Source organism: Rhipicephalus sanguineus, chromosome 8, assembly GCF_013339695.2.
Source record: "Rhipicephalus sanguineus isolate Rsan-2018 chromosome 8, BIME_Rsan_1.4, whole genome shotgun sequence".
NCBI lineage: Eukaryota > Metazoa > Arthropoda > Arachnida > Ixodida > Ixodidae > Rhipicephalus > Rhipicephalus sanguineus.
The window spans coordinates 11879555-11905758 of NC_051183.1; the positions used below are offsets into that span (position 1 = coordinate 11879555).

Here is a 26204-nt window from a genome sequence, read left to right on the forward strand (position 1 = left end):
AGTAAACTAGGCTTGCACTATAAAAGGTATAGTGGCCATTAAAAGTATTACAAAGTCATTATAAGAATTTATTAAATCATTTAGGAGCGGAAAGATGCTACAATTCTTCGTAAACAATCATTTTGCAGCCAACGACAAGAAGCTTCCATACAATAGTAGGTATTTTCTGCAGTTCAGTTTGGTACCAGTTCTGTTTGACAACAAAATGCACATGTGCATTTGATGTGCACAGGAAAATAAATTCCTGCCACTATACACAACGCAAATGATGAAAGTGATGATGCTCATTTATTTACAATGGCAATTTTATAATATTGTCAATGCAATGACAACTCTGTTGTAAGTAAATCTTTCCATAAAAACTGCATGTACCAACACAGACACACGTGAAATTCAGTGCGATCCATTTCCCCTGACAGTGTACATATATTTCTGCCAGCTTAAATTTATTCAGCTATAACATATTCAGCAATAGTTTACTTGCATGTGATTTCCTGGTACTATTTACACAACTTGCCACATGCATTTCAGTGTTAAGTAAGCCGGTTTACTTGTCTGCAACAAGGTTAAGCTTTTAAGATAATTCCATTAACAGCAGTTTATTGCGATTACTTTTCCTCAAACATCTCGAAGTGGCAGACATGTCTGACGAAAAGCAGGCTACAAAAAAAGGGCCAAGCTCCTTTTCGATGCAGGGTGTAGAGCGCCCAGTACAGTGTCAATGCAACCCACACATTCACATGTCCAACATGGACAATATGTTATATCTAAATGTGAAAACAGTAGCTTCTGATGCCAACACTTGAATAGAACATGCGTGCCGTTCAACATGCATCTCTATGGGTCCTCACTTTAGCTTGGCACCCATCAACAGTTGAGTGAAGTACGACTGGATTTTTTTTTCCCAGCTGTATAGCTGGATGGCAGCACAGGGCTACTTTTTCTTGTCAGACACTGTGTAGCGCTCGTACGAGCGTGCAGGGTCGTAAGGCTCCCATCGGGACGCCGGGAAGATGTGCTTGTTCCTCTCGTACCACGAGCGTAGCAAAACTTTGCCCGCGTGCGACTCTTCCTTCTCAATTGACGCATCGTTGGTCAACCGCACATCCTCCCTCGCATCGTAGGCGAACAGCGGCCCACTCTTCCCGCGAGCCTGTGCGAAATGAAGTGCACTCTAGGTAAGCCACCATGCCTTCTACAAAAGCCTGCGTAAAATTTTGAGTCAACACTGTGCCAATTCCTGCTGCAGGAATGGTGCTTACGGAGGGACGTAAAGCTGGTGAGAAACATACTTCTTATCTTGCTTATTTATTAGTCTTTTTATGACATACTGTGACTACAGTTCACAGCTTTTACTAAAACGAAAAGCCCATTGTCACGCCGTGCATTCGGTATTAATGATACCACAATGTAAAAACTGTCTTTGCAAGTTTTCTGCCTTATAACCTGCTTTGAGTGACACAACCATTTAGTTAAGTAAACAACTTTCTCTAGTATCAACACAATGTGCTAAGTACTCTGTTTTCAGTCTTACTTGAGCACAACCCTCACAGGAAGATCTACAAAAACTAGTGAGCACATGCAATACTCTCAAAGCAGATAATTATATACTCAAGTGTGCATTCAGCATGCAAGCCTTTCTTCCTGTATTAATTACCCAAGTTATCAACACAATGTATGCACGCAGCTAGACATGCATTTCAACTGGTTGCCACGATCGTGCCAAGATTTGTTTTTCTTTTCTGCACAATGGAAGGGGCCTTCTCAAGAGCAAGCAATATTCTGTTCACAGCAAGCACAATCAGTTAGCGACGCTAATGCGCCACCCTACCTTAGTGACGATGAAGTCGTAAAATGTGTAGTGGTGTGGGATGATCAAGTCCTCCTTGACGTACATCAGCTGGTCTGCCGTAACTGCCCGTAACTCGTAGAACTCCTTTCGAAGGACCTCCAGGCACTTCTGCAAGCAAAGTCATGAGCGGTGCAGTTAGACCTACCGAACACTTCCAATACCAGTCGCATACTTTCAAGTATCACAGGGAAGGCTAGAGCTCATGCTGTCTACTTGGTAATGGGACCTGGATGTGCTTTTCAGATTGTAGGAGGGCTTCATACTCTTTAGACCTTTCTGTTGGTTCGCTGGTGGATGGCACATAAATGCCCAGCTATGAGCATTAGTATGTCAATAAAGGTTGCCTAGCTATTTACGCTATGTACATTGGCCACTGAACATATACATATGTTCGGCAGAAAGTATGCAAATCTAGGGAATTTCAATTTATGAAGATTATAAAGTTTTTGAACAAGGAATACTTCTCAGGAAATGATAGGGCATTGGCCTAGCACTCTTCTAACCCTTGCACATTACCCACTGTGCTAGCTTAGCACATGATGTGTCACACTGCTAAGCTTGAGGGTGTGAAAGGCAAAGAACACCCGTGTGCTCAGATTTAGGTACACGATAAAGAACCCCAAGGGGTTGAAATTAATCTGGAGTCCCCGCTAAGGCGTGCCTCATATCGTGGATTTGGCACTTAAAATCCCAGCACTTATTATAAAAATTGCGCGCTCATGTGGCTATCTAGAAACAAACCAAGCCAAGTGAAACTAACTTGGGAAGGTTCCAGTTTCTGAAATGGTGTTAATAAATGTTGCATGTATAGTGGTCAAGTGAACGCTATGAGATGCACACGCCCACCTGCAAGAACTGGTAGATGCTGTTCCCTTTCTTCATGCGCACCACTTTTCGATGGCCCGAGCCGTCCCAGTAGCTGAAGGTGATCTCAATGTCTTCGTTTTTGAGTTGCTGTTGTTTCTGTACCCACTCCTGCAAGTGGATGAAACGATGCTATTTGTGAACTTTAACCTCTAGCCTAAGTATCGCAAATAACCACTTATTAAAGCTACACTAAACCGTGCCCATTTTCCATTTATTCAACGCTTAAGCAGGATTTTATCTGATGCAATGTGGCAAAATAATAGCAGAGGAGCAAGGCTAACAAGAAGGCTTGGCATCGTTTTCAGTGTATCACTAAGTTGCACACTTTGAATGAACACAGAAGATGACAGAAAATGCTCCAGTAGGAAGGACACGGTACGAGCACTGCCCAGCTTTCTATCTCACTAAGTTTGTGATGAAGGGCTAGGCAAAACCTTGTAGATTTCATGCACATGTTAGTGGCATCTGTTTTACATGAATTTTTATACACCAGGTTGGTTTACAATGAACGTTTCTAGTTTTGAGACCCAGGATGTTGGCCTTCGCATTAAATTGTATGACCTCACATTGTGTTCGTGCAGATACTGTAAATCCACAGTTGAAACCTGGCGCCTGTGTCATCTAGCGTTCCTCTATCATTCATTGCCTGCACTACATCTATATATGGACACGCTGACTCCACATTATATGACCTCCGGTTGTTATCCCTACACTGCAAGCAACAACTAATGCATTGCATTGCATACCATGCGAAGCACTTCTCTGATCCGTTTCTCATCTTCTTCTCGTTCTCTGTCTGGAAGGAAGCTGGTGTCCACATCGGGGTTTTTGCCCAACTTTCGTTTTGAAGGTGGTTCGTAGTCGGCACCATCTCCGTCTTCATCCTGCTCATCCTTTGTTTCCGGTGAATCCTCTTTCTCTTCCTTCTCTTCTTCACAGTTGTTGTTTTCTTCTGCGTCCTCCTCCTCTTCTTCCTCCTCGTCGTCCAGCTTGAATGACAGTGCAGCAATCTGGAAGAAAGACAGTATCGATACCATGTGGCACAAGTGCTGCAGCCGTTAAGTCCATCCATTCCTACTAGTACAGCAGAAAGCGATACGCATTTAAATATTGAAGTTTGAACAATGCCAAAGCACCTCATCATTTACTGTACTCTTAAGGGCCTTTTACAAGGCACTATATACGGGGTGAGGGTTAGAAATAACATAAGGGTCATGTCGTAACACGAACGCAGTATTTGACAGAACAGTGCAGAACATGATAATCTAGTTACTGTAAGTTATGTTAGCAATAGTATTAACATACACTTATAGCAGACAAAAGGAATGTTACATGCATACTACAGAATTTATCAAGCTGTGAGTTTTATGAAATTGTCCTCTGCTGCCAGAAATGCTATTTCCAACTGTGCATTGTGAACCACAGTTGAGCCACTTCACAAGGACGGCGCAATGTCCTTAGCTGAGGCGCAATCTTGTACGCGTTCTATAATAGAATGGTCGTCCTCACTGCACACATTTGGTTAACCTTTTGCGACTGTTGATGAGTATAGTCATCATGAAATTTTCTAACAAAATGACTGACGACGACTGTACTCGTCATCAACAGAAATTGTTCCCCCGCGAAACCAATGATGACTATAGCCGCTGTAGTTGTGTTTTTCAATGCTAGATGGCCCCACTTGTCCATGTTTTTTCAACAGAATTCCTCCACCTGTGTCTCGGCTTTCATTGCATTGCCACCTTTGATACCGGGCATGTGGTGTGATTTTACGCGATTACAGAAATATAGAAACATTATTTCATTGAAATAATGGTACAGTTTTATTCAGAAAAAAAAAAAGCTTTACAAAGAGAGCAAAAATTTTTTTCATTAATTTCGGCACGTTTTTCTTTTCTTTTGGTCATGAAAGGGTTAAGGCTCCCGTGTATGTGCCCCGCTCGTGATGCTCATGTGAGCCTTGATCAATCCTGTGTGTCAAGGACAAACATTCTATTATAGAATGCGTACAAGATCACACCTCTGTGCCCTGGTGGCTGCTGTAAAAAACACTGCAGTTATTCAGTGCCATTTTAGTCCTGCCCGTCCCAAATCTGCTTTTTAATAACTATAATGCTACAGTAGAGCATACTGTAGATGCTAATTTGCACTCACGAGTGGTGACCATACAATGATAATGTCTCTGCACTGACAATCTCCACGGCAAGTACATTAGCCATATAAAGAATTTCTGCAAACAAACGATGCTTATCCTTGTCACTTGCCTGTCTTCTTTGCCTCTCTTGCTGCTCCCGTTTTTTCTGAATTTCGCGCTGGCGCTGAAGCTCACGTTCTTGTTGTCGCTGTGCTAGTTGACGTTCCCGTTCTTTCACTACATCCTCTTGCTTAGCCTGAAACAAAGACACAGTATAAAACACGTGAATTTTAACAGCTCACAAGGAAGTCCTGCTCATCAGTAGTGCCACACTCTTATGAATGATAAGATGTGGAGTTTTACGTGCCATAAACACCATATGATTATGGGGCACACTGTAGTGGAGGGCTCCAGAAATTTTGACCATCTGGCGTTCTTTAACGTGCACTGATGTTGTACAGCACATGAGCCTCTAGCGTTTCGTCTCTATCTAAATGCAACCACCGTGGTCGGGATCGAACCTGCGACCTTCGGGTCAGCAGCCGAGCACCATAACCACTGTACCACCAAGGCGGAACAAAGCTAGGAACTACTGCGAGTCATCACTTCACATAGACCTACGGAATTCTGCACCACTCCACAACATATTTGCCACTAAAAAAGACATGAGAATGGAAGAGAGGAATACAAGCAGGACAAAACAGGTAGCTCTTTCAACTGATTTATTTCAAGTGCAAAACAAAGATTGAATACATACAGTAACACATGCACAGAATGACAGAGATATACTTAACGGGGCAACCAGCTTTTGAAGGATCTAATCCGAGCTTTGCAGATGTATCGACGTGTCGCTAATGCATGCTCCATCCAACTTGGTCCGATGCTTGTTCCTGCCAACAATCTTTACCCCATTTTGTCCCGTTTGTGTTCCTACCCTTAGTTCACGTGTCTTTTTTAGCAGCAGATATGTAACGCAGCAAGAACCAACTAGGCCATGAACAAGTTCTCTGCAACACTCCGCGTATATGTAGTGTTACTGTAAGTAGTGTTACTGCACAGTTTTATCCCGTACAATCGTATGTACAGTCAATACTAGTGGTGCAGGTAAACTCATTTTACTTTTATTTGTGCATTGAGTGTATGCCAGATATACATTAATGTTGAGAAAGAACATGTGGTATAGCTCACCTTCATTTCATCAAGGGTGACAAGCCCAATCGTACTCGATTTAAGCTGCTGCTCCACGGCGTCGTAATGTGCAGCGAACTTGTTCTCCATCGTAGAGATCTTCAGCTCTTCTTCGATCTTTTTCTTTCGCAGTTCCAATTCTTCCAATGCTTTCTCGCGCTTCTTCTTGAGATGCATTGCACGGCCAGCCTCGCTGGCAGCTCCTTTGTACATAGCCATGGTTCTGCCTGGTCTCGCGAAGCAGCACCGGCTGTTGTATCTGCAAGCATCGAGCAGACGAGCACCTAATGACCGGCGGTGTTTCCCAGCGCTCACTGAACATAACAGTCGCGTTTACTGCTCAGGAGTCGCATTTTGAATCTTTCAGTAAAACTGTCCTGTTGTTACAGTGCCTTGGGACGCACGCCAAAATTAGCCACGAACCTCGACATGAATCCGATAAATCCTCGAGGTATTAGTTGAATGACGATATCATGTTCATGATGCTTGCCGATTACGCAGCGTAAGCAATTCGGCATTCGTGATCTACAAACAGCAAGCTAGCTGGCAAGTCTGCGTCTACATCAGCCGTGTTCATTTAAAGGAATTCTCGAAATACATGTAAATGGCATAAACAACTAGCGTAAGACCAGCGCGACGTACTGGAAGTGAATGCCCTAAAATTAATCACTAACGCGCTTTGACGCGTAGCACATATGATTCGGGAGCTTCAGAGAAACCACATTCTTACTCAGGGAGGTTACACTGATGAAAATAGTCAAATACCGTATATTAAGGCGAGTAACTGGTCAAAATGCAGGCCGCACAACGCAGCTACACTTCGCTGTAACGCAGCACACAGGTACAGTGTACTAGAAGGGGGCAGTGGAACGAACGAAGCGGCCGCGCCGCATACTGTATCTCGGGTGATGCTCCGACGGGCGACCGTAGCGGCGGCGCTGTAGTCACTTTGTACTGAAGCCATAGAGTAATATAATGCTGAAGCTGTGGAGAGCGTCTGCATTTAGCGCGCGCTCGTCGCAGCCTACGAAAGCGTATAATTGCGCGTTTTGAGCGCGTTTAATGCATTACTGAGCTTCAATCGGTGTCTCAACGCCTGCTACGCGCCATGGTGCATGAGTGAATATGCAGGCGTGCCAAAATTGCGCCGAGATATTCCCAGTTCTTGGAGCCTGCCGACTCCCAAAGAAAGTGATAATCGGATTTTGCGCACATGCATCTAGCTGCTCACTGATTGCTGTGCGGTTTGCAAGCAGCACTTCGAGCCGCGCTACACTAGAAGTGATTACGAACACTGGCTACGAATAAATAACGAACCAGCGACGAAAGCCTACAACTCTTCTGCTGGCAGTCTGTACGATATATCCAGAGCATTGATCTCTGTATGAGCTCCAATGCGCTCGACTGTTTCATGAGTAACCTGAGTACAAATGACTCTATCGCAACATTCATACTAGTGACGGCTGAGTTCTGCGTGCTTCCGCGGTTACGATGCATCGGTTATGCGACCTCTGAGGGCTTAAAATACCAGGAAGGCGAGCCAGGAAGCCGAGCTGAAGGCGCGTGTTCACCTCCGAGGCACAAACTTCATGCATCAGGGCTTATCTCAAGCATATTAAAATGCACAGATGTAAATATAGCCCGTCGGTTATTCTGCCTAAATTCATTACAGCCAGTTCTCCTTTTCAATGGACAGCTTATATTGCACCTTTCCTGATCTTCTATCGATGCCATTAGAACTTTTTTTTGACAACGTTTTGTATTATAATTTCACTGCTTTATCTGTAGTGAAGCCAGAAGGGGCGGTGGTGCTCTATGTTTTGCGAGATTATGTTATATATATATTTACACGCACAAATACAGACAGTAAAGTATCCCCTCCCCACCCGTCGCCTAGCAATTAATAACAATATACATGCGACGCACCTGAGGACGACCGTTATTTGTACCGGTCGAGTTACCTTTGAGTTCCAATACCTTTGAGCCCTCGTAATGTCAAAGAAGTCACATTTACACAGCGCATTTGTAAAGATACGCACCGTACACGGAGCTTCGCCAACGCGCGGTAAATGTTCGGTGTGCTTTCGGCACAATATCAGCACACAGCTTTCTGACACAGTTAAATTCCATTAGAGCAGCTCAGTTACTCTGAATAAACTAGACGCCGAATCACCACCAGAAGAAAGCATTAAGACAGAAGAAATCAGAATAAGACACGCCCTTTTTGTTTGCTCTGTCTGTTTCTTCTGGCGGTCGTTCGGAGTATAGTTAATTGAGAGTAATTGTTCTAAATAGCCCAGCAATGAGTTCGGCTCAATCACACTGAGATCGTGAATATTCACGGTCGTTGTCAGCCTGTTTTCATTTTTATATTTTGCGTACTTTCCAGCAGTCGCTTCGGCTACAAGAACTGATCTGCAGTATCTCTCAAAGGCATATATGAAGCAAGCATCCATTAAAAGCTTTGAAGTTTCGTCCATAAAGGCTTATGACGACAATTCCTACGCTTAATAATGATAGACACGCAACGAAAGCCACATCAGTGCCGATTAGCCGGGTGCCGCCGATGCGTCCAGCAGTTCTAGCGGCACGTTCTAGCGCGCGGCGCCGCGCGCCTTCAGTACCGAGCGACTCCAGCGCCGCCGCTACGGTCGACGCGGAAGGCATCAGGCGGCGAGGCGCGTTCACGCCACTCGAGTCTCGACAGTTCTAGTACACTCTAACACAGGTTTCCGTGGTTTCCCCCGTAAGCAGCCGTGAGCACAAACAGCGCTCGCAGTGCTCGCAGCACTCCGCCACTCCGCAGGGGACGGGAGCGTTGAAGCATACTTTCACATTCCTCCACACTTCCCATAAATGTCAACAGTGCAGTAGCTAGCGTCGAAGTACAGTGAAGTGGGAAAAGATGGTACTAAACTTGCTATAACCTTGAGGACCTGGACATATGGTGCCTAACTACTCCATGCTCTATATAAATTTTATTAGTGCAATTGCCAGCGCCAAACTACAATGACGCGGGATAAAGTGATACTAAACTTGCTATAATCTCGAGAACCTAGACATATAATGCCTAATCACTTCATGTTTTTATATTGTTTCAGTGGTGCAGTTGCCAGCGCCAAAGTACGGTGAAGCGGGAAAAAGTGATACTAAAGCATAAAAACCTGGACATATAATAACGGCGCAGTGTGGGTTTTTCGTCTGAAGCGCGAAGCCGATAACGGTTAAAAGCCGCACATTTTCGCCTAAAAGAATGCAAAAATGCAAAAAGCGATAACTCCAGCATAACACTAATTTTACTGGAAGAATTGAAGTTACTGGTACTGCACGCCTTTTATAAACACCTCTGGTGCAGTCGCCAGCGCCAATGTACTGTGAAGCGGGACAAAATAGTACCAAACTTGCTATAACCTTGAAATTGTGGACAAATAACATGCAATACACCTTCGAAGCGTCAAGTATTCTTTTCAATTTTTTTTTTTGTAGAGGGTTTGTAGAGTCAGAGTTCTGTTTGCCAGCTCCATAAAAATAGCGGAAGTTTTCGTACTAAATCTACTAAAAGTGAAATGCACAAACAAAAGTATTCAACGTGTGATTAAACCTTTAATATTTATGCAAGCCAACGCGGTCTACCACTGACCGTCGAGATCGACGAGGTCCACAGTGCATAGAGCCACAGTGGGTCCACAGCAACGTTACTACGGTCCCTAGTACTAGATCCAGTAACGTTGGTCCACAGGCTCACTGTTGACAGGCAGCGACATAAACAAGTTTGCGTCGCTTTTGAGAACTAAACCTATGACATTGGAAGCTGGGGATTGCCCCGGAACTGGGCGACAGGGCTTGACGTTATGGGTTGGTGTCAGCAGCGGCAGCAATGAGCACCGAGTGACGAAGTCCTCTACGCATTCGTTTCGTCTCTGCTTCAAGCGATGCGCTTTTAGCTGCTTTGCCACGCTGTACTGAAAGGAGGCCAGACCCTCTCGAGCGGACACACCACAGCCTCTCCTTGCAGACGTGAGTTTTCGATCGGGACGTTTGTTGTGATCTGTGCTCATGTTGATCACGAGCGAAGTGGATATCCGTGTTTCTTTACGCGAAACTTCGAGTTTCTTTCGGTCTTGCTTTTGCGCGATTTCTCTGCCGACGTCGCGCATCTTGTTCCGTACGTAAGGTGAAGACCCTGCTGGGTTTCATATCTCGCTTAGATTGATTAGCGCGGCTATGCGTACATTTTATAGAATTTTTCTGTTTCGCTTCGCACCTTGACTACCTGCAAGATTTTGCCTTCTATTTTAACTACTGCAGCTGTACAAGCGCATTTGCAGCTGAAGTAAGCGCGTCACTTTCGCAAGATTGCGGTTTCGATTGCTGCAAATCAGGCGATCAAAGCATGCTTCTTAGCTGCTTAGAAGAGTGTGAGTGTAGACTTACCATTCATTGCATTTGCAGGCTTTCAAGGGAAGGTCAGGGCGCTTGGAAAAGTTAGCGAGCGGTTTCCCTCAGCCATGTCGTAGCCAACGATGAGTACCATGAAGTGCGTCTGTCAGGTAAGAAACTTCACTGCATTTATTAATGTGTGACAGAGTCGTTGATCAAATCTGCACCGCCGCAGTTGGGTCAAGACCGCCACACTTCTCTTCTTAGCGTGAAGGCTAAGTTGTGCGAATGCTTGCTGCATACAGGCACGCAATCGTCACGGTTTCGTTTCTGCAATTTTCTGCATCTTTCGTTCATTCAGTGCCATTGATTAGGGCATTTATACGGGTATCAGGTCTTCCAACACTATAGTGTAAAATTAAAGTAGATAATGAAACTTCAACGAGCCGATATTGTGGTCGATCGGTCATACATTGGTGTGTGTGTCGCAAGAATCTCCTGTGTTCGAACGTGGCAGGAAGTTACTGAATATGTGGAGTCCTTTCATTACAGCAGGGCTATGTTGCATGCTTGTTAATTTGACCTAGCCAGAATTTAAAGTCGTGTTAGAACCTTGAATTTAGCGAGCCCTCATATGCAACGTGCAGAACAGAAAACTTTAATGAAGGTTTACTGACAACGTTATTGACTTGTCATTTTCTTTTATAGCAGTTTGGATGAGTTTACAAACCTCTTCAACCCTATTAAAAAAAACTGGCAAGTGCCAGTCAGAGCTGTCAAAGTAATTTGCTATGTTATTTCTTTCTACGAATCAGTTTTGATCTCGCTACTAACAAAGTGGATGTACAACGATACATTGTCTCATTCTATCCTTGCAATCACTCCTGCTGCTACAAACACACATGCAGCCTCGAGAAGGCACGCGTTGAACTATTGTGTATTTTTGCGGTAGTGCCATCAACGTCAGCTTAGCCGTATTATTGCAAAATGTCAGCAGTTTTCGCTATCTTTCATGTCACCATGATATAAAAAAAACATATATCAGAAGTATTGTGTACCAAAGCAACATGATTATAAGGTACACCATTGCGGGGTACTCCAAATTAATTTTGGCCTCTTGGGTTTCCATCTAAATGCAACCGCCATGGTAGGGATCGACTCTGCAGCCTGGGGCAAAGTAGCACAATGCTGTAGCCCCTGCGCTGCCCTATCAGATCGTCACAACTATTTAAATGGCACCACGCCCGGAATTTCATGATCAACTTTAGTATCAAAGAATTTTATCACTGTATTGCAGTGTTGGTACCTGTTAAATGCAGTCCTTTAAAATGCTAAAAGGGCGAAGTGCAACAAATTACACTTTTATGGTGCATTTCGACTTGTGAAAAGTGTGTTTGACATGTCTGATGGCATGTGATAAGAAGTGCACTGTGTGAAGCCCATCACGTTGTACAAGCAGCAGCGCACCATGATATTGAGTGGAACTGAAGTATTCAAGAAAGGAAACAATGAGCAAGCCAGATGAGTATTGTTGTTCGATGAAAAGATGTCCCAAAATGTGCAACTGTTTGTACAGTGTAGATTAGGCATTGCCCTTTACTCCAGACAGTTTTGGGCTAGGTGAAAAAGTGACCGGTTGTGCCTGGTGTTTGCAGGAGTGCGGCTGTGTGTGTGAAAGCTGCGTGAGTGGCAGCAACAGCCTGCACCTTCATCAGGAGATCGAGGCTCTGAAGCGGCAGCTACTGGAGCGGGACTGTCACATTGTCCGCATGGAGACACAGGTAATGGATTTACACCGCCAACATTGGATTGTCTTCAGTCGGCTTGCTAACTGCTGGCATCGACAGAATTCCACTCTCTTGACTTCACCTAGCGTATCACATGTTCTCTGGTATATTGTATGTTACGTATAGTCAGGTACAGCTCTACAAAGCATTGGCATTTCCAAAGGTGGATGCATACAAGCCTGCACTGATGGGCACACTCTAGACTGATGATGTGAGCTGGTGATCCTGCCGGCAAAGAGCATGGCGAAGTGCACAAGCGGTACAATTTCTTTAGTCTAAGACGCAATTCGCTGCCACGCTTTGGTCATCTAGGAGGGGCCCCTCCCGCCTTCTTAAGTTGTACCCAACTATAGCATACCATATGTTTCCTCTGTGTATAAAATGCTAATACACATAACCCTATAGGATGTAAACAGGACGTTGCGTTTTGAGGCATAACATAACGGAAGAACGTAGCAAATGAGAACATATTATCAATGTTTTACTGTATTACACAAGTGTAATTGATAAAGTAGCTCAACTTATTTACAGCTTTAATGTTCTTTTAAGCACGATGGCGTGGCTGCAAGAATTTGAGTGCCATGGTGAACCATTCGCGTGTTGTGTGTCTAAGCAAGTTGCATGGTTGCAGCCATTAAGATCTTGAACGAATAAACAGCTTGGAAAAACGAGGATGAGCAAAGGAACGACAGACACGGGTGCTGACTGGCAACTAAAATTTTATTTCGGAACGAAACAGAATAAATAGCATCTAGAAAAGCATGATAACATACACCAATCTTGCTTGCACAAGGTCACAAAAAGTTGCAGAACAAATATGTTTCGAAATAAAATTTTAGCTGCAAGTCAGTGCCCGTGTCTGTCATTCCTTTGCTTGTCCTCATTTTTTCACACTGTTTATTCGTTGAAGATCGATGCAGACCAACTTGCCCGATTAACCGTGCTGATGCATTATATCTGCCAGCAAGCCACATTTTGCCCTATCTTTTAGGCAAAAATGTGTAGCTTTGAACCGTTTGCATTGAGTTCGTGCTTCAGAGGTGTACTATACTGCAGTTACCAAATGTCCAGGTTTGGTATCACTTTCTCCTGCCTTGCATAATTTTGGAGCTAGCAACTACACTACTAAAATTTATATAGACTATGGAGTATCTAAGCAAAAATCTGGAGCTATGAACCATTTGCATCACTACAGCCAACATTTACTTGCGTCTAATGAAAAATGCAGTCATGTTTATGACATCTACGTCCTCACTGCAGTTGTCGTGCCGTCTGCTTGATCGGTTTGGGCATTTCGTACTTTGGTTGATGCAGGTTTTAGAAGGTCCCCCACAAGGCAGGCCCCCAGAGCCTCTGCATCCCAACGCCCCCTGTCGGCAAGAAGCCTGCCAAGACAGGTGGCAGAGGCTTCAGGACGGTTACCGTAAGCTCCAGAAGGTGGGCACATGCACTTTTCCATAGATTTGAACAAAAGAAGAGGAATTTTTTCGATGGGCTCATCTCTTTGTTAAAGACAACCAGATGAATTAGGCCAAGGAAAGCATAGCGGGCCTTAATTGTTGTCTTTTAACTGTAGTGTAGTAATTATAACGTAAAGTAAAATAAATTAAAGTGGCCAAAAATCGCCCTTTCCGTCGGTGGGATCCGAGCCCTCAAATTTTTTAAGGTTGTGGGTTCGGATACTACCGATGAAAAGGGAGATTTATTGTCCACTTTAATTAATTTCAATTTGTGTCATATTACTACTACAGTACAGTTAGAGACAACAGCTAACGCCCCCTACGCTTTCCTTGGCTTAATTGTGTGTTGGATTCATTTGTTTCCATAGATTTGTCACATGTATTTTTCGTTTGCTTGTGATTGTGTGTGTTTTGCGAGTGACATGGTGGCTTGAACAACGTAACTTCAGAGTCCAATTGAATATGATTGCTCGAAGGAAGTGATCTGTAAGTGTCGAATTGAGTATTAAAGATCTGGTTTCTGACACCTGAAGCTACAAAAAACATTATTTGGATGTCTCAGAAAGAAAGCTTTATGGCTGAAAAATGATTTGGCCTGGACTGGTATAAGTTTTCATAAACTGGGAAGCTTTTTCCTGAGAAATCTGTATGGATTACCTTTTTAGCTTTGTGTTGCCGATGGGTGGATAAAAAAATTTTCCCTTCAACACTTCTGTCTGCATCTATTTCCGTCAGTGGTCCACTATTGATGATTTCACATTCAAATTTCCCGAGTTTGATGCGTGCTTGGAGAACTAGCATCATCCAGCGGGTAAAATAAACACTACTCTTGCAGCTTTGCTTGTTTGTTTTATTTATCCTCAGCGAGAGGATTTTTGTAAAAGTCCCACCGCAGTTGGCCAATGCAGCTCCCTACATGGCGTCATTGCCGCGTGCTACAACTTTGTGGATATTGCGTGTTTCTGCAGGTTTCAGTGAATCTGTGCAAGAAATCTTCAACACTGGCAGCATCAGTAAACGTCAAAGCAACTTTGGCTTGCCAGATCTCACTGTCACAGATAGCGAAAGTGCGATAAACCGGCCTGCAACGTAAACAGCCACTCTTCAGCGAGTTTTGTTTTCCTCTACGGATCTTGCCCCGCATTTATCTCAAGACCTCTGCTGTGTTGTAAATGTCAAAATTTTTATCTGCAACATTTCAACATCACGTGCCAGTTACCATATGGGAAGTTCTGTTTCCTGAGAGGAGACAACCAGTTGTTGAATTCGTGTTGTACAATCAACCGTACTCCAGAGTGCTTCCATATACTAATGCTTTCATTCGTTGTTGTCTCAAAGAATATAAGCAAAAATGCTTTGGAGTGGTTTCGACAAAATGTTGACGCTATATAAGATTTCAAGGGTCCTTTCAATACTTGTAAAGCAGGTGAAGACAGTGCCTTTTGTTGTACTGCCATTTCAGTTTTCATTACAAGACAATGAAGTGGATTATGTTGGGGACTGGCAGCTTCACTAGATGCGATCTGTGTTGTTTGTTTTAAACGCCTGCCGGAGACTTATGTCTTTTAAGTATAATCATAAGTCGAGTCGACTGTGTATCGTAGAAATTTTTTGCTTGTTTGCTTGCGTTATTTAAAAAGTGCCGTAGCCTTATTTCATGGCAAATGTAACAGATTACCACTGTGCCCTAACCTTGTGAAACTGTTGAGAAAAAAAAATCTAAAGACCCTGATACGGACATACGAGCGCTATGGGACGGGGACATAGACAAGAGGCACACAGGACAGGCGCTCAACTTTCAACTGAGGTTTATTGAGCAGACATGTAAAATTTATACCAGCAACCAGCAAGGGCGATAACAATTGTGAATCATCCACCCGATAACCAAAGTGCCAAAACCTCACCAAAAAATCGCATCATGGCCACGCACCACGCCGAATCAAGTTCCTACCGCTCAAAGGCTCAATTTTTGGTGAGGTCTTGGCACTGTTGTTATCGAGTGGATGATTCACAATTGTTATCGCCCTTGCTGGTTGCTTGTATAAATTTTACATGTCTGCTCAATAAACCTCAGTTGAAAGTTGAGCGCCTGTCCTGTGTGCCTCTTGTCTATGTCCCCGTCCCATAGCGCTCGTATGTCCATATCAAGTATGAACCAACTTGCCCAAACACAAGTCTTGCTAAAGACCCTCTTTGTTTAAGCAGTATCAGTTGGGCACACGATTGCAGTAAACACTGTCAGGCACCTCATTTTGCGGACAGAATGAACCAGTCAAAAGGACGAAGTACACTTTTTATTGCACACCAATGTACATACCAGCCGACCTTACCTCATTTTGATCATTTCCCCACCACAACGGAATCAAGAATAATTTTTATTGATTTGCGATACTAATAAACTTATTAATGCGCAGGAAAACACGCAGATGAAGGACAGATAATTGGGCATGTTGATTCAGCACCATGAAACTTAACTGTGCATGTAGATAAGGACAGGAGGAACCCTGATAAAAAAATCCCCGCCATATCCACGAAGTCATGTTAGAGGAGCTTCCTTGGAGATGATCGGGTAACTCGCGAATCCTCCGTACACATTACCCTGCCATCATATATAGACGTGACAACGTTGTTATATATACATTAGCCCTCTTCGCTTCGGCCTCCCGAGCTCTCACCGCAGGGTCTTGGCGGCAAGCCCGTCGCGCTGCTGCCTTGGCTGGGGTGTTCATGCTGCAGAGCGGCAACGAAGAGCGTTCACTTAGTGAGCTCCCAGCGAAGAGATAGGAAGCGCGGCCCTCGAGCAGTCACCTAAATAACGCTTGCGCCGAGCGTGGTGTGTGCCGCCTTGAGCGGCGGCACACCGTCTAGTGAGCATTCTTGAAATCACCGGAGAGAGCGCAGCTGCGCTCCTGGCGGGACCAATGAGTAGTGTACACACTGGCGGCTACGGACAAGGCACGAGCATAAGGAGCAAGCTCCTAAAAAATACTACTGTGTTCACTTTTGCATTAGTGTCTGTTTGCTCATTCGAGCTTTGTTTTTTGAGGTGCAAGTAAGTGTCTAAGCATCTTTTGCCTCACTTGGCTTCAGATGGTAAGCCTAAATGAAACCTCAGATGCAATGTCTCAGCCGGGAATGGGTTGACAGAGTGAAACATAGAAGTTACTAGCCCATAGAAGAACCAACTATCTCAACTCTCCCTTCTGCTGGACATAGAACTGAAACAGAGTGAAACATAGAAGAGCACAACTTGGCAGCTCAGTCTACTGGAGCGAGGATTCCAGAGGCCCTCCTAAATGCTGCATGCCCGTGCGCTTTGCTACCCTGCTTGCGTAGATTGGCATACATACGCACTCGCAAAAATAGATCCGTACTTGTTTTGCACTCATTTCGAAGGCGTGACATAGAGCATGTGACAAAGTGTTCAAGTACGCATGAGTGTGACTGAGTGCACAGCACACGAAAGTTTTTGTGTATGGGTATTTGCTCATCCTGGCAACCTATGCTTCCAGGTGAACCAAGGCCTCGAAGACAAGTTGTTACGAGTGGTTGACCGCTGCGAGACGGAAAAGAATGCTTTAAGCCGGGACCTCCAGGAGCTGACCACGCGACTCGTTGATGCACAGCTGGCGCTGGCGCAGCTACGCGAGGAGAATGTGAGTGTGCCTCAATGCGTGCCTTGTGACCATATTAAAGGGACACTAAAGAGCAAAACGCTTTTTCTCGCATTAGTAAAGTAGTCTTCCACGATACTAAAAACACCACGTTTTCTGCACGAAGATGCTTAAAGCGAGAAAACGCGCAAAAAGAAAATACAGGTGGCAACGCCACCTTGGAATTCCCGCACCATTTGCCGTGACGTCACATATTTTTGACGGAGCCTGCTTGGGCCTACGTAGTTTCTAATCGGTTAAATCGAAGTACATTATCCTCTGAGGGGGCCAGAGACTTGACATAACGAGTTTGTGGAAATTTCGTCGAGCCAGTGGCGCCAAAATACGTTAAATGCTCTTTGAAGTCTTTTAAGTCACGAATTACAAAGTTCGGCGCGAAATTTAAAAATGAAACTTTGAACTTAGTTTTCTCCTCTAATAATAAACCTGTGGTGGTGAAACAAACTACACAAGAGTTCTCCGAGCACACTTTATTAATCTAAACCAGTTCATTGTTTCTCTTTAGTGTCCCTTTAAAGGGACACCAAAGTGAAACATTAAGTAAGTTTTAGAGTCTAAACTGATAAATTATGCTCTGAAAACCCTAGTGCCATCAATTTCACTACCACAGTAAACAAACTCACATTCACACACGCATCCACTCAGGAACACACCCCACACACAGCGCTGTGTGTGGGGCGTGTTCCTGAGTGGATGCGTGTGTGAATGTGAGTGTGTTTTCAAGTGAATGCCAAGTTGCGCTGAATATCTTCAAAATGACAAGTGACCAACTAGCCCAACAACAAGTCCTTTCACTACCACAGGTTTATTAATGGATGAAAAAGAGCAGTGTCGAAAGTTTCGCATTTAAATTTCCTGCCGAAATTTCCAATGGTGACATCATGGATTTCAAAATGCTTTTTTGTATTCTGGCCTCATTGCCCAGACGAAATTTCCTGAAACTTGGTATGTTAATCTCTTGCTCCATCACAAGACAATGTAGTACTTCATTTTTACCGATTAGGAACTACGTAGGCCCTAGTAGACGGCATCAAAATCTATGAAGCGGCCGAGACTGTTATGGGAACTTCAAGGCAGTGTCGTCACCCGCATTTTCTTTTGACACATTTTCTACATTACCAAGCGTCTTCTCGCAGCAAGTGTGGTGTTTTTCATATTGTGAAAGAGTAATTTATAAATGCACCATTGTTTTTCTCTTCAGTGTCCCTTTGAAAGTAGTTATCCTCTGTGTAAGTGACAGGTACAGAGCAGAGGACAGGAAACATACGGTGGCATGTGTCTCTGTTCTAACATTTCTAATGACTCTCGTTCACATTGGGGCATTCAGCATCATAGGGACCGAAACTTTTCTGCTGCCAAAATGCTGCTGCACAGTACTGCTGTCATAGTGACCGGCACTAAAGAAGGAGTCGTGGATACTTCCGGACCTTCTGGAAAGCATTAAAGCAGCAATAAGTCATTCCATCTAAAGGCTGAGTCAAATGTGCAAGTCATTGTTTTGTAGATGACTACTCGTAGTGGACAGATTGGGCAATTTTTTTCAAGCACGCATGTTTCAGTTGAGTTGTATTGTGTAATCTTGCGTCTGCTGCACGCCTCACTGTCACAAAATACCATGCTCGTTAGCTGCACTTCTGATATAGTTAGGACAAGTTAAGTTTAGGCAATGCCTCACAGTTTTTTTTTCTTTTCACACTGCTCACTTCACTTCGTTCTAGTGCATGGTGAAAAGCTTCAGCTTCTACGTAGGCAAAGCTCTGTGTCTTTGTGATGTGTTTGATGTTGACCTTATGTTATTTGCAGTGTTCGTTAATTTTTGATGTGATAGAGGTTTGTATGATAGTCCACATTCAGCAAGTTATTAGCGTGTTCTGGGGACTCACTCATGTAATTAGACAGCTTTTGAAATGTCACCTTTATCACCTGAAATGTCACTTTTATGCAGCTGCATGCATGCTCTGTTATGTAGTTGATTGGCTTTTGTGTGACCTTCTTGCAGGAGCAGTACAGGAACGATTGCAACGTGGCAGTGCAGCTGTTGCAGTGCAAGCCTTCCAGCTTTGTAGCTTCCAAGTACAGCACGGTATGATGCCTCTCGTCTTGGTCGTGCCTGTTCCCAAAAGGCCTTATTGCTCCAATTCATTTTCTTTCTTTTGTCCTTAGTTTTGTTGACATTGTGATAAGCCATAGTCAGCATGATGGAAGATAAGAAAATTATGGAATTAAAAGGAAATATTCACTGCAGAATATGGCTCTCAGTCTGGATGTGTCATCCTTGCCCGCTTATTATGAAACGTTGAGTACTGTCCGCATTGTGCATGCATATTTTACTTTCCACCAGTGATTTAATTAAATGCACTATCACTGTTACCGTGCTGTTTTGCAAGAAATGCATGCCATCTCACAAACTTTGCAAACATGGATATATATTGACAAATGTATCGAGTCCAACATTATCAAACTGTGCGAACACCCTGAATGCTATACATATTCTCCAAAAGATGTGCAGCACCAACACACCTCTAGAACGTATGCTGACGCATGTGTATATACCTGTTGCAATTGAACAGTGGCATTTTTCTTGGTTGAACACCACTGCTCTCGCCTTGCTTTGAGGGACAAGTTTGGGCAAAATGTTGTGCCAGAACTCTATTTACAATTATTGGCTAAGTTATGTGAGACTCCTTTAGCACAACAGTTAACCATATTGTACAGCTCTGAAGACATTCCAACACTTGTTCATGTGCATTGGTATTGCGGCATGGTAGCAGTGCTCCTACCGTCATGTATAATCTGTGCCCACTTTCAACTGTTGGTTTACGACCAAGGATAGGTACGTGACCGCGGTGTAGGAAGGAGAGGTGACGCAACGCAGTGAGTGAGTGTGGGTGGCGAAATTTTGTTCGGGTTCACCTATGCTCTCGTAGATGGTGCTACGCAAATGGGGGCCTCCTACCAATAAGCACACCTGCAGAATCCATACCGAAAACCGCGTCACTGCATTTCGGGCTTTTCTTGCGCTGCTTCTTGAAAAGCACGGTGTTGCCGTGCCTTCCAGCTGGCCTCTTTTGTTTTTCTCTCTCCTAAGACAGATAGCTTGGGCAGTCTGGAAATATAGTAGGCACTGCATATTTTGAGAGGAACACTTCCAGGCACGCGCGAAGCAAGACATTACCGCTGTGGAGAGTCTCCCAGGTTTTGGTCACCAGATGTGGCTCGCAGTGCCTTCCGCAGAGGTGGTCGGTAGACCGCAAAATCCGACCTTTGCGAGGTGTTCCTCCAAAGCCGAAGGCATTCTTCTCCTTTCAGCGCGGAAAACAGTGAGAGTTTCGCAGTACACGACTTGTCGCCTGTTGTGCAATGCGAGGCGAAACACTTCTTGCCCGTCGCTCCCGGGGCTCACGCACATCACATAAGTTAACAGGATGAAAGAAAACTGTCACGAAGTATGAATAGTTTCACACAACAGGAATGAAGAGTTTCGGCATGAAACGTGCCGTCGCAGACGGAGCGAAGTGAAGTGGCACCCAGCAGTTTAACACATTCTACCGGCGCCTAGCGCCGTCTGGTGAAAAGAAGGCGAACGTGAACAACTTTTTGACGAGGCTGCTCTGCTGCGCCTCCGAGCTGATGTGTCACCTCTCCTTCCTACACCATGGTACAGACTTATCACGCTGTCAGCTTAAGTTTGATTTCTCATAAGGGCTAGATCACTTTGTGTGGTTATGGTATCAGGCCAGACAGAGAGACGGAAGTGTAGTATGGTGTGGTCATAGTATGGAACCCAGACAGCCAAAGTGGGTAGGACTAGCCAAAGAAATGCTTTCACTTTTGATGAACAGTTTTCTTTTCATTTTTTAAAGACGACAGTCTTTCTTGGGATACTTGAACGCAGAAATTTTGGTCTATCTTTCTGTCTGTCACATGATTCAGCCACCCGGCCAAAGTTTAAGCACTTGCTGAATGCCCAGCCATCTTGAACTGGTAGCTGCATTCATGCTTGTAAACATTGTTGATCAAAAAGCAACTATTATGCATATCTGAGGCGCGACATCAATACGTAAGTATTAGGTGGTGTGTTCCTTTACTAGAAAATACATAGATACGTAATTCTAAAGACCCTAGTGTTCCTTAGGCTGCGCTGAAAATGCGACGCTATGAGCCAGATGCGCCGATTCAACAAAGAGGAGGAGGACTCATGTAGTACGGCCGGCAGAAGACTATCGTCTTTCGACGACATTTGCAGCGAAGCACGCAGATACGCAGCCAATTCTTTTTCTCAGCTGGTGTTTATGCCTGTACACCGATTGCTGCTCTGCAACACTACATTGGGGAGCAGAGAGGCTTCCCTGCAAGCCTCCCTCACATTCTAATCGCACGCTTTCCTGCAGCTTCCCAACGAGCTTCAGGAGAAAGTTAGAAGCCACTTGGGTAGCCGGTCGCAGCGAACTCCGCCGGAGGCGCGGGTGATCCGGGTGCCCATGCCCACATTCCCACCCACCGCCATGGTGTACTCGGTGTCGCCCGAGGAGACGACACCACCGCAGCAGCAGGACGGCAACGGCCCCCTCCCCGACTACATCAGTGCAGCTGTCATGGCCAAGGTACGTGATTGCATCTTCTGAGGTAGGGATAACACAAGGATTCTATACCAGATGCCATCCTTCATCGGAAAGCTTCATAATTGATCAGAGCAGCGCTCCGCCTACTACTGGATCAATTGACCATGCATGGTGGACGATACCCGCAGCAGTGATCTAGTGGCTACGGTGCTCGACCGCCGACCTAAAGGTCGTGGGATCGAACCCTGGTCACATTTTAATGGTGGCGAAATGCTAGAGGCCAACGTGCGTAGATTTAGGTGCACATTAAAGAACCCAAGGTGGTCAAAATTTCCAGAGCCCTCCACTACAGCATCCCTCATAATCGTATCATAGTTTTAGGATGCAAAACCCCAACAATTAGATTACAGTGGACAATAATACCCCTGTCACACTGGACGTTTTAATGTCATTCGAATGGAATTACATTTGCATCTAATGACATTATGTGGTTGCTACACAGTGATATTTAATGTCGTTAGAATCGAATGCATTAAGAAATTGAATGACTTCGAAAAACTCATTCGCCGTCGCAGCCGAACCGAATGTATACTCTGTACCCCAGAGACTACTTAAAATGTGGCTTCAGCATTCCCAATTTGACACGCATTCATACAAACTCGCTATTAATGTTGCTTTTTTTAGGCATCTCTCATTTTAACGAGAACAGGTGTATGCAAGGCTGCTGCAAAATGTTTTTACTCTCCCACTCAGTGGCGTCTGGCCGCCGGCGCTGTCGGTCGTAGTGTTAACAAACAGACGCCTGTGTGCACGTGTATCTGCAGCGATGGCATCAGCTCCACGAGCGCAATGGATCCAGGCGGAGGCGTTTGCTCTCATAAGGCTATGGGAAGACAATTTTGCGGAGTTCCTTTGCAAACTGCTTTCCCGCATGGACGCATGTGAGACTGCGTTTTGAAAGCGAATAAACGGGGAACGCTCTGGGTTTCTGAGTGTGTGCTGTCGCACCGCAAACTTCCAGGGGTGCCTCTGTCACTTTGCGTTGGGGAAAGCTTCAGTAGACGCGGCACATCTTTTTTTTTCGTCACGCCGCACATGCCTTAGGTGAATGCACTCCGCCTTGTTTCACATTCATACCCAACAGGCTGCGTCTTGATTCTTCTTCTATCTGAAGATCAATCAGTCTCTTCGACTGTCTTATGCGCTTTTCTCGCAATGCCAAGTACAAAGCAACTAAATGCTTTATTTGCTGCAACTTGGCGTCGTTATTCAGCGGCACTGCCATGTCAGCCATGTTGCTTGTGTTCATGTTGCTACTGGCTAAGCGTCGTCTTGGCTTATTGTGGCCAGATATTATGCGATACAAAATTTTAACCATTTATTTTTTTGTGAAGCGACTTCCCACATGTCTTTTAAAATAAATAGCTTCACTTTTCTACAGCTCTACATGACCTTCCTCAACTTTTCCGGCCATTTTTTGTCTGAGTTATCGACATAGGTATCATGAACGAATGACATTACTTTTTCCTGTGTAGCACCATCATGGATCGAATGGCATTCGTTGCACCGAATGACATTCGAACCTAATGACATTAACACCTCCAGTGTGACAGGGGTATAAGAGTGGCGTAAAAGTTAGCAGGTATTGGCTTGAGATGTAAATTTACATTTAGTGCAGTATCGTATATGGTAATTTGTTATGCTGACCTTGGGTGCTATGCAGGATGGCCCGAGCTTCTCGGGCACACGAGTTTGCTCCAAGCCCGCCCTACGACGGTCATGATAGGAAGACAGTGCGGAGCGCGCGATAGAAGCCTTGATAAAAACGGCTACAAGAACGAGAATGGTGTCACAAACGCATGCGCGGCATTTGCGGCGGTTTTCAAAGGAATACCGCGTGCGAACGCATCAGCGCCGCCACTCAGTCAACATTTCAACAGTGCAGCGACGTCAGCGTGATTATCGCACTACCTTTTGCCAACTGATGATCGCGCCTCCCACGGGCGTGTTCGTGGGCGTTTGTCCTCTTTCGGAAAATTCTTTCGTTCCACCTAGTGCATGGAAATTTCCACTCTCGAAGGCAACAAGGGCGACCACACAGCACTCAGCTCGTTTCGCTTCTCTGGAATATTACAGATAAATAAATGGACAGGTTGCTGCTATACTTACATTACACGTAGAACATTTTTTTGTATTAGCGAATCGGTAGAAACAACGCATCCACAAACAAGTAAATAATAACATTTCTCACCGCAAATCCCACCAGGGGCACTTGCTTCATAGCTGTGAGTGTGAGTGGTACGTCGTGAGAGCGGTGAAATTGAATGCGAGGCACCGTAGCCACGCGATTATATAACCTTTAGTTCTTCGTGCGTGTGTGCATACTCTGTGCGATTAGGCTCATAGATGAATTGTGCCACTCGCTGGCGTTGTTGCGTGAGCACTGCTCCTCGGCAAGAAGGAACGCGGTGGGCGGACCCGCTCTACACCGCGGGCGTCTGTCAATCAAATTGATTGACGCGCGAACTCAGGCACAAACTCGTTGATTCTGAAAAGGCCCCAGTTCAACTCGTGACTGTCATAGTGCCGGTGTGCCTGTCAAGTGTTTCATGCGGTGGACGCTACTCAGCAATTTCTTTGCATGTAAAATAATTTGTTGAGCTTGCGGTGCTTGTGCAGGGCTTGGGCCATCGGTGGAGTTTGTGATCACCTAGCTTCTTCCACCTTTTTACGTGGCTCGTCTACTCAGTCTGCTTCGGTGTAATCACCGTGTCAGTTCGGTCTCAATATTGGTGGTATTGCTTAGGAAGGTCTTAACTAACATGATAGTGAATAGTCATTTCTTAATTGTTAATGTTTTAATTATCATGACATTTATTATATAGGTAATTAGCATAATAATTAGCACGATCCCAATTAACACGTCATCGGTGAGTAAGGTCTTGATGATCTTTGTTTTAATTACACGCCCCTAATTATCATTGTGTTAATTAACATTAATTGATAATGTTTTAAATACCGCTCCATTAATTACTCAGGTTTCATTCGCAAGGTCCTGAATAGTACAGAGGTAATTAGCGTAATCCTAATCAGCACGACCCTAATTATCACGCTCATAATTAGCGTCATGTTAATTAACAATAACTAATAATGTCTTAATTACCACGGCATTGATTACACAGGTTTAGTTTGCAAGGCCCTGACTAGTACAGAGGTAATTAGCATAATCGTAATTAGAACGATCCTAATTACCACGACCTCGGCAAGTAAGGTCTTGATTATCTTGGTTTTAATTACACGATCCTAATTAGCGTCATGTTATTTATCATGATCTCAATTACCTTGTTCTTAGCTTTACACGACTTCATTAGCATGGTCTTAGTAAGACGTGGCTTAGTTAGCTCGACCTTAGCAAGATTTGGCCTAATCAGCTTCGTCATAGCACGTTCTGACTTAGCTATGTATACCGCCCAGCCAATTAGCTAATCAGCCGGGCGCACGTGCTCTGGGACCGAGCAGACGATGAAGAAGAGAACGACGAGAGCGCGCGCCGGCCGAGCAACGCGCTAGAATGTACAGGCCGACCATGGTAATTATACACGTGGCCTCGGCGATTAGCTATAGCCGCGGTGTTGTAAGGCGCTCGGTCGGAACTAATCTCGCAGGCCACAGTGCTGCTTATTCTAAAGGATACTTGCTGCAGACATTAAACGCGTGAAAATGAATTCAAACGGCCCGTGCACACATAAAAAATATAGTTAGTAGAGCTTTCTGCCCCTTTTCCTGCATGGATGCACGTCTGCACTCAGTGGAACGACAAACAAATGAAAAAAGGTGCCTCTAGTTTGAAGACACCACCCAACTTTCTCGACCGCCCTTGACGTGACGCCGCGTTCTATCATAACCAATGGAACGGAGCGCGCGCTGAAGGATGGATTTTACCTTATCGTACTATTAGCTCGTTCAAAAGGGGGTGTCGCCAGAGCTCGGAAAGATACCGAGTTTCGCCAAACTTGGGCCATCCTGCATAGCACCCCTTGACTATATTTTTCAGACTCTATGTTCACAGTTAAGTGAGCAGTTTAGTACTGTGATGACACGTTTGCTGAATCTTCATCTCTTGATGCAGGTACTTGAAGAGCGTGCGCGTGAGCGGCGACGGTCTCATCCTTCCAAGGGAACCCAGGCATCCCTGTGTTGCAGTCGGTCCTCCAGTCAGCATTGCGCCGGTGATGGCAGTGCAATACAACGCACCACAGAGACACTCATTTGAAAAACAGCTTTCCAAAACACCAAACCA

The 26204-nt window shown here is 44.7% G+C and overlaps 2 protein-coding genes across 3 annotated transcripts; one reads left to right on the forward strand and one right to left on the reverse strand.

Annotated features, from left to right (window-relative positions):
- Nucleotides 1–914: 914 nt before the first annotated feature.
- LOC119401382 (protein FAM50 homolog) lies at nt 915–6917 on the reverse strand. Of its 2 annotated transcripts, none has more exons than XM_037668129.2 (7): nt 6807–6917; nt 6042–6300; nt 4984–5109; nt 3466–3729; nt 2699–2827; nt 1832–1960; nt 915–1153 (listed from the first exon to the last, which is right to left on the reverse strand). In XM_037668129.2, the coding sequence occupies exons 2-7, from the start codon at nt 6258–6260 to the stop codon at nt 935–937; spliced, it is 1086 nt and encodes a 361-aa protein (XP_037524057.1). In that variant the 5' UTR covers nt 6261–6300; nt 6807–6917; the 3' UTR covers nt 915–934. The 2 variants fall into 2 exon arrangements, with proteins under 2 accessions (XP_037524057.1, XP_037524055.2); XM_037668127.2 differs by having other exon boundaries at nt 6827–6842.
- A 2942-nt stretch (nt 6918–9859) lies between these two features.
- On the forward strand, nt 9860–26193 carry LOC119401383 (tight junction-associated protein 1). Its single transcript, XM_037668132.2, has 8 exons — nt 9860–10058; nt 10494–10591; nt 12077–12202; nt 13523–13645; nt 17181–17324; nt 19342–19425; nt 21734–21946; nt 26034–26193. The coding sequence occupies exons 2-8, from the start codon at nt 10565–10567 to the stop codon at nt 26175–26177; spliced, it is 861 nt and encodes a 286-aa protein (XP_037524060.1). The 5' UTR covers nt 9860–10058; nt 10494–10564; the 3' UTR covers nt 26178–26193.
- The last annotated feature ends 11 nt before the right edge of the window (nt 26194–26204 follow it).

Coding starts and splice junctions, on each gene's coding strand:
- LOC119401382 (XM_037668129.2), bottom strand. CDS start 6,260: ATGGCTATGTACAAAGGAGCTGCCAGCGAGGCTGGCCGTGCAATGCAT. Junction 5,110..6,041: donor TCACCCTTGATGAAATGAAG/GTGAGCTATACC, acceptor TCTTTGTTTCAG/GCTAAGCAAGAGGATGTAGT. Junction 2,828..3,465: donor TCAGAGAAGTGCTTCGCATG/GTATGCAATGCA, acceptor ATCCACTTGCAG/GAGTGGGTACAGAAACAACA.
- LOC119401383 (XM_037668132.2), top strand. CDS start 10,565: ATGAGTACCATGAAGTGCGTCTGTCAG. Junction 17,325..19,341: donor CGCAGCTACGCGAGGAGAAT/GTGAGTGTGCCT, acceptor ACCTTCTTGCAG/GAGCAGTACAGGAACGATTG. Junction 21,947..26,033: donor GTGCAGCTGTCATGGCCAAG/GTACGTGATTGC, acceptor CTCTTGATGCAG/GTACTTGAAGAGCGTGCGCG.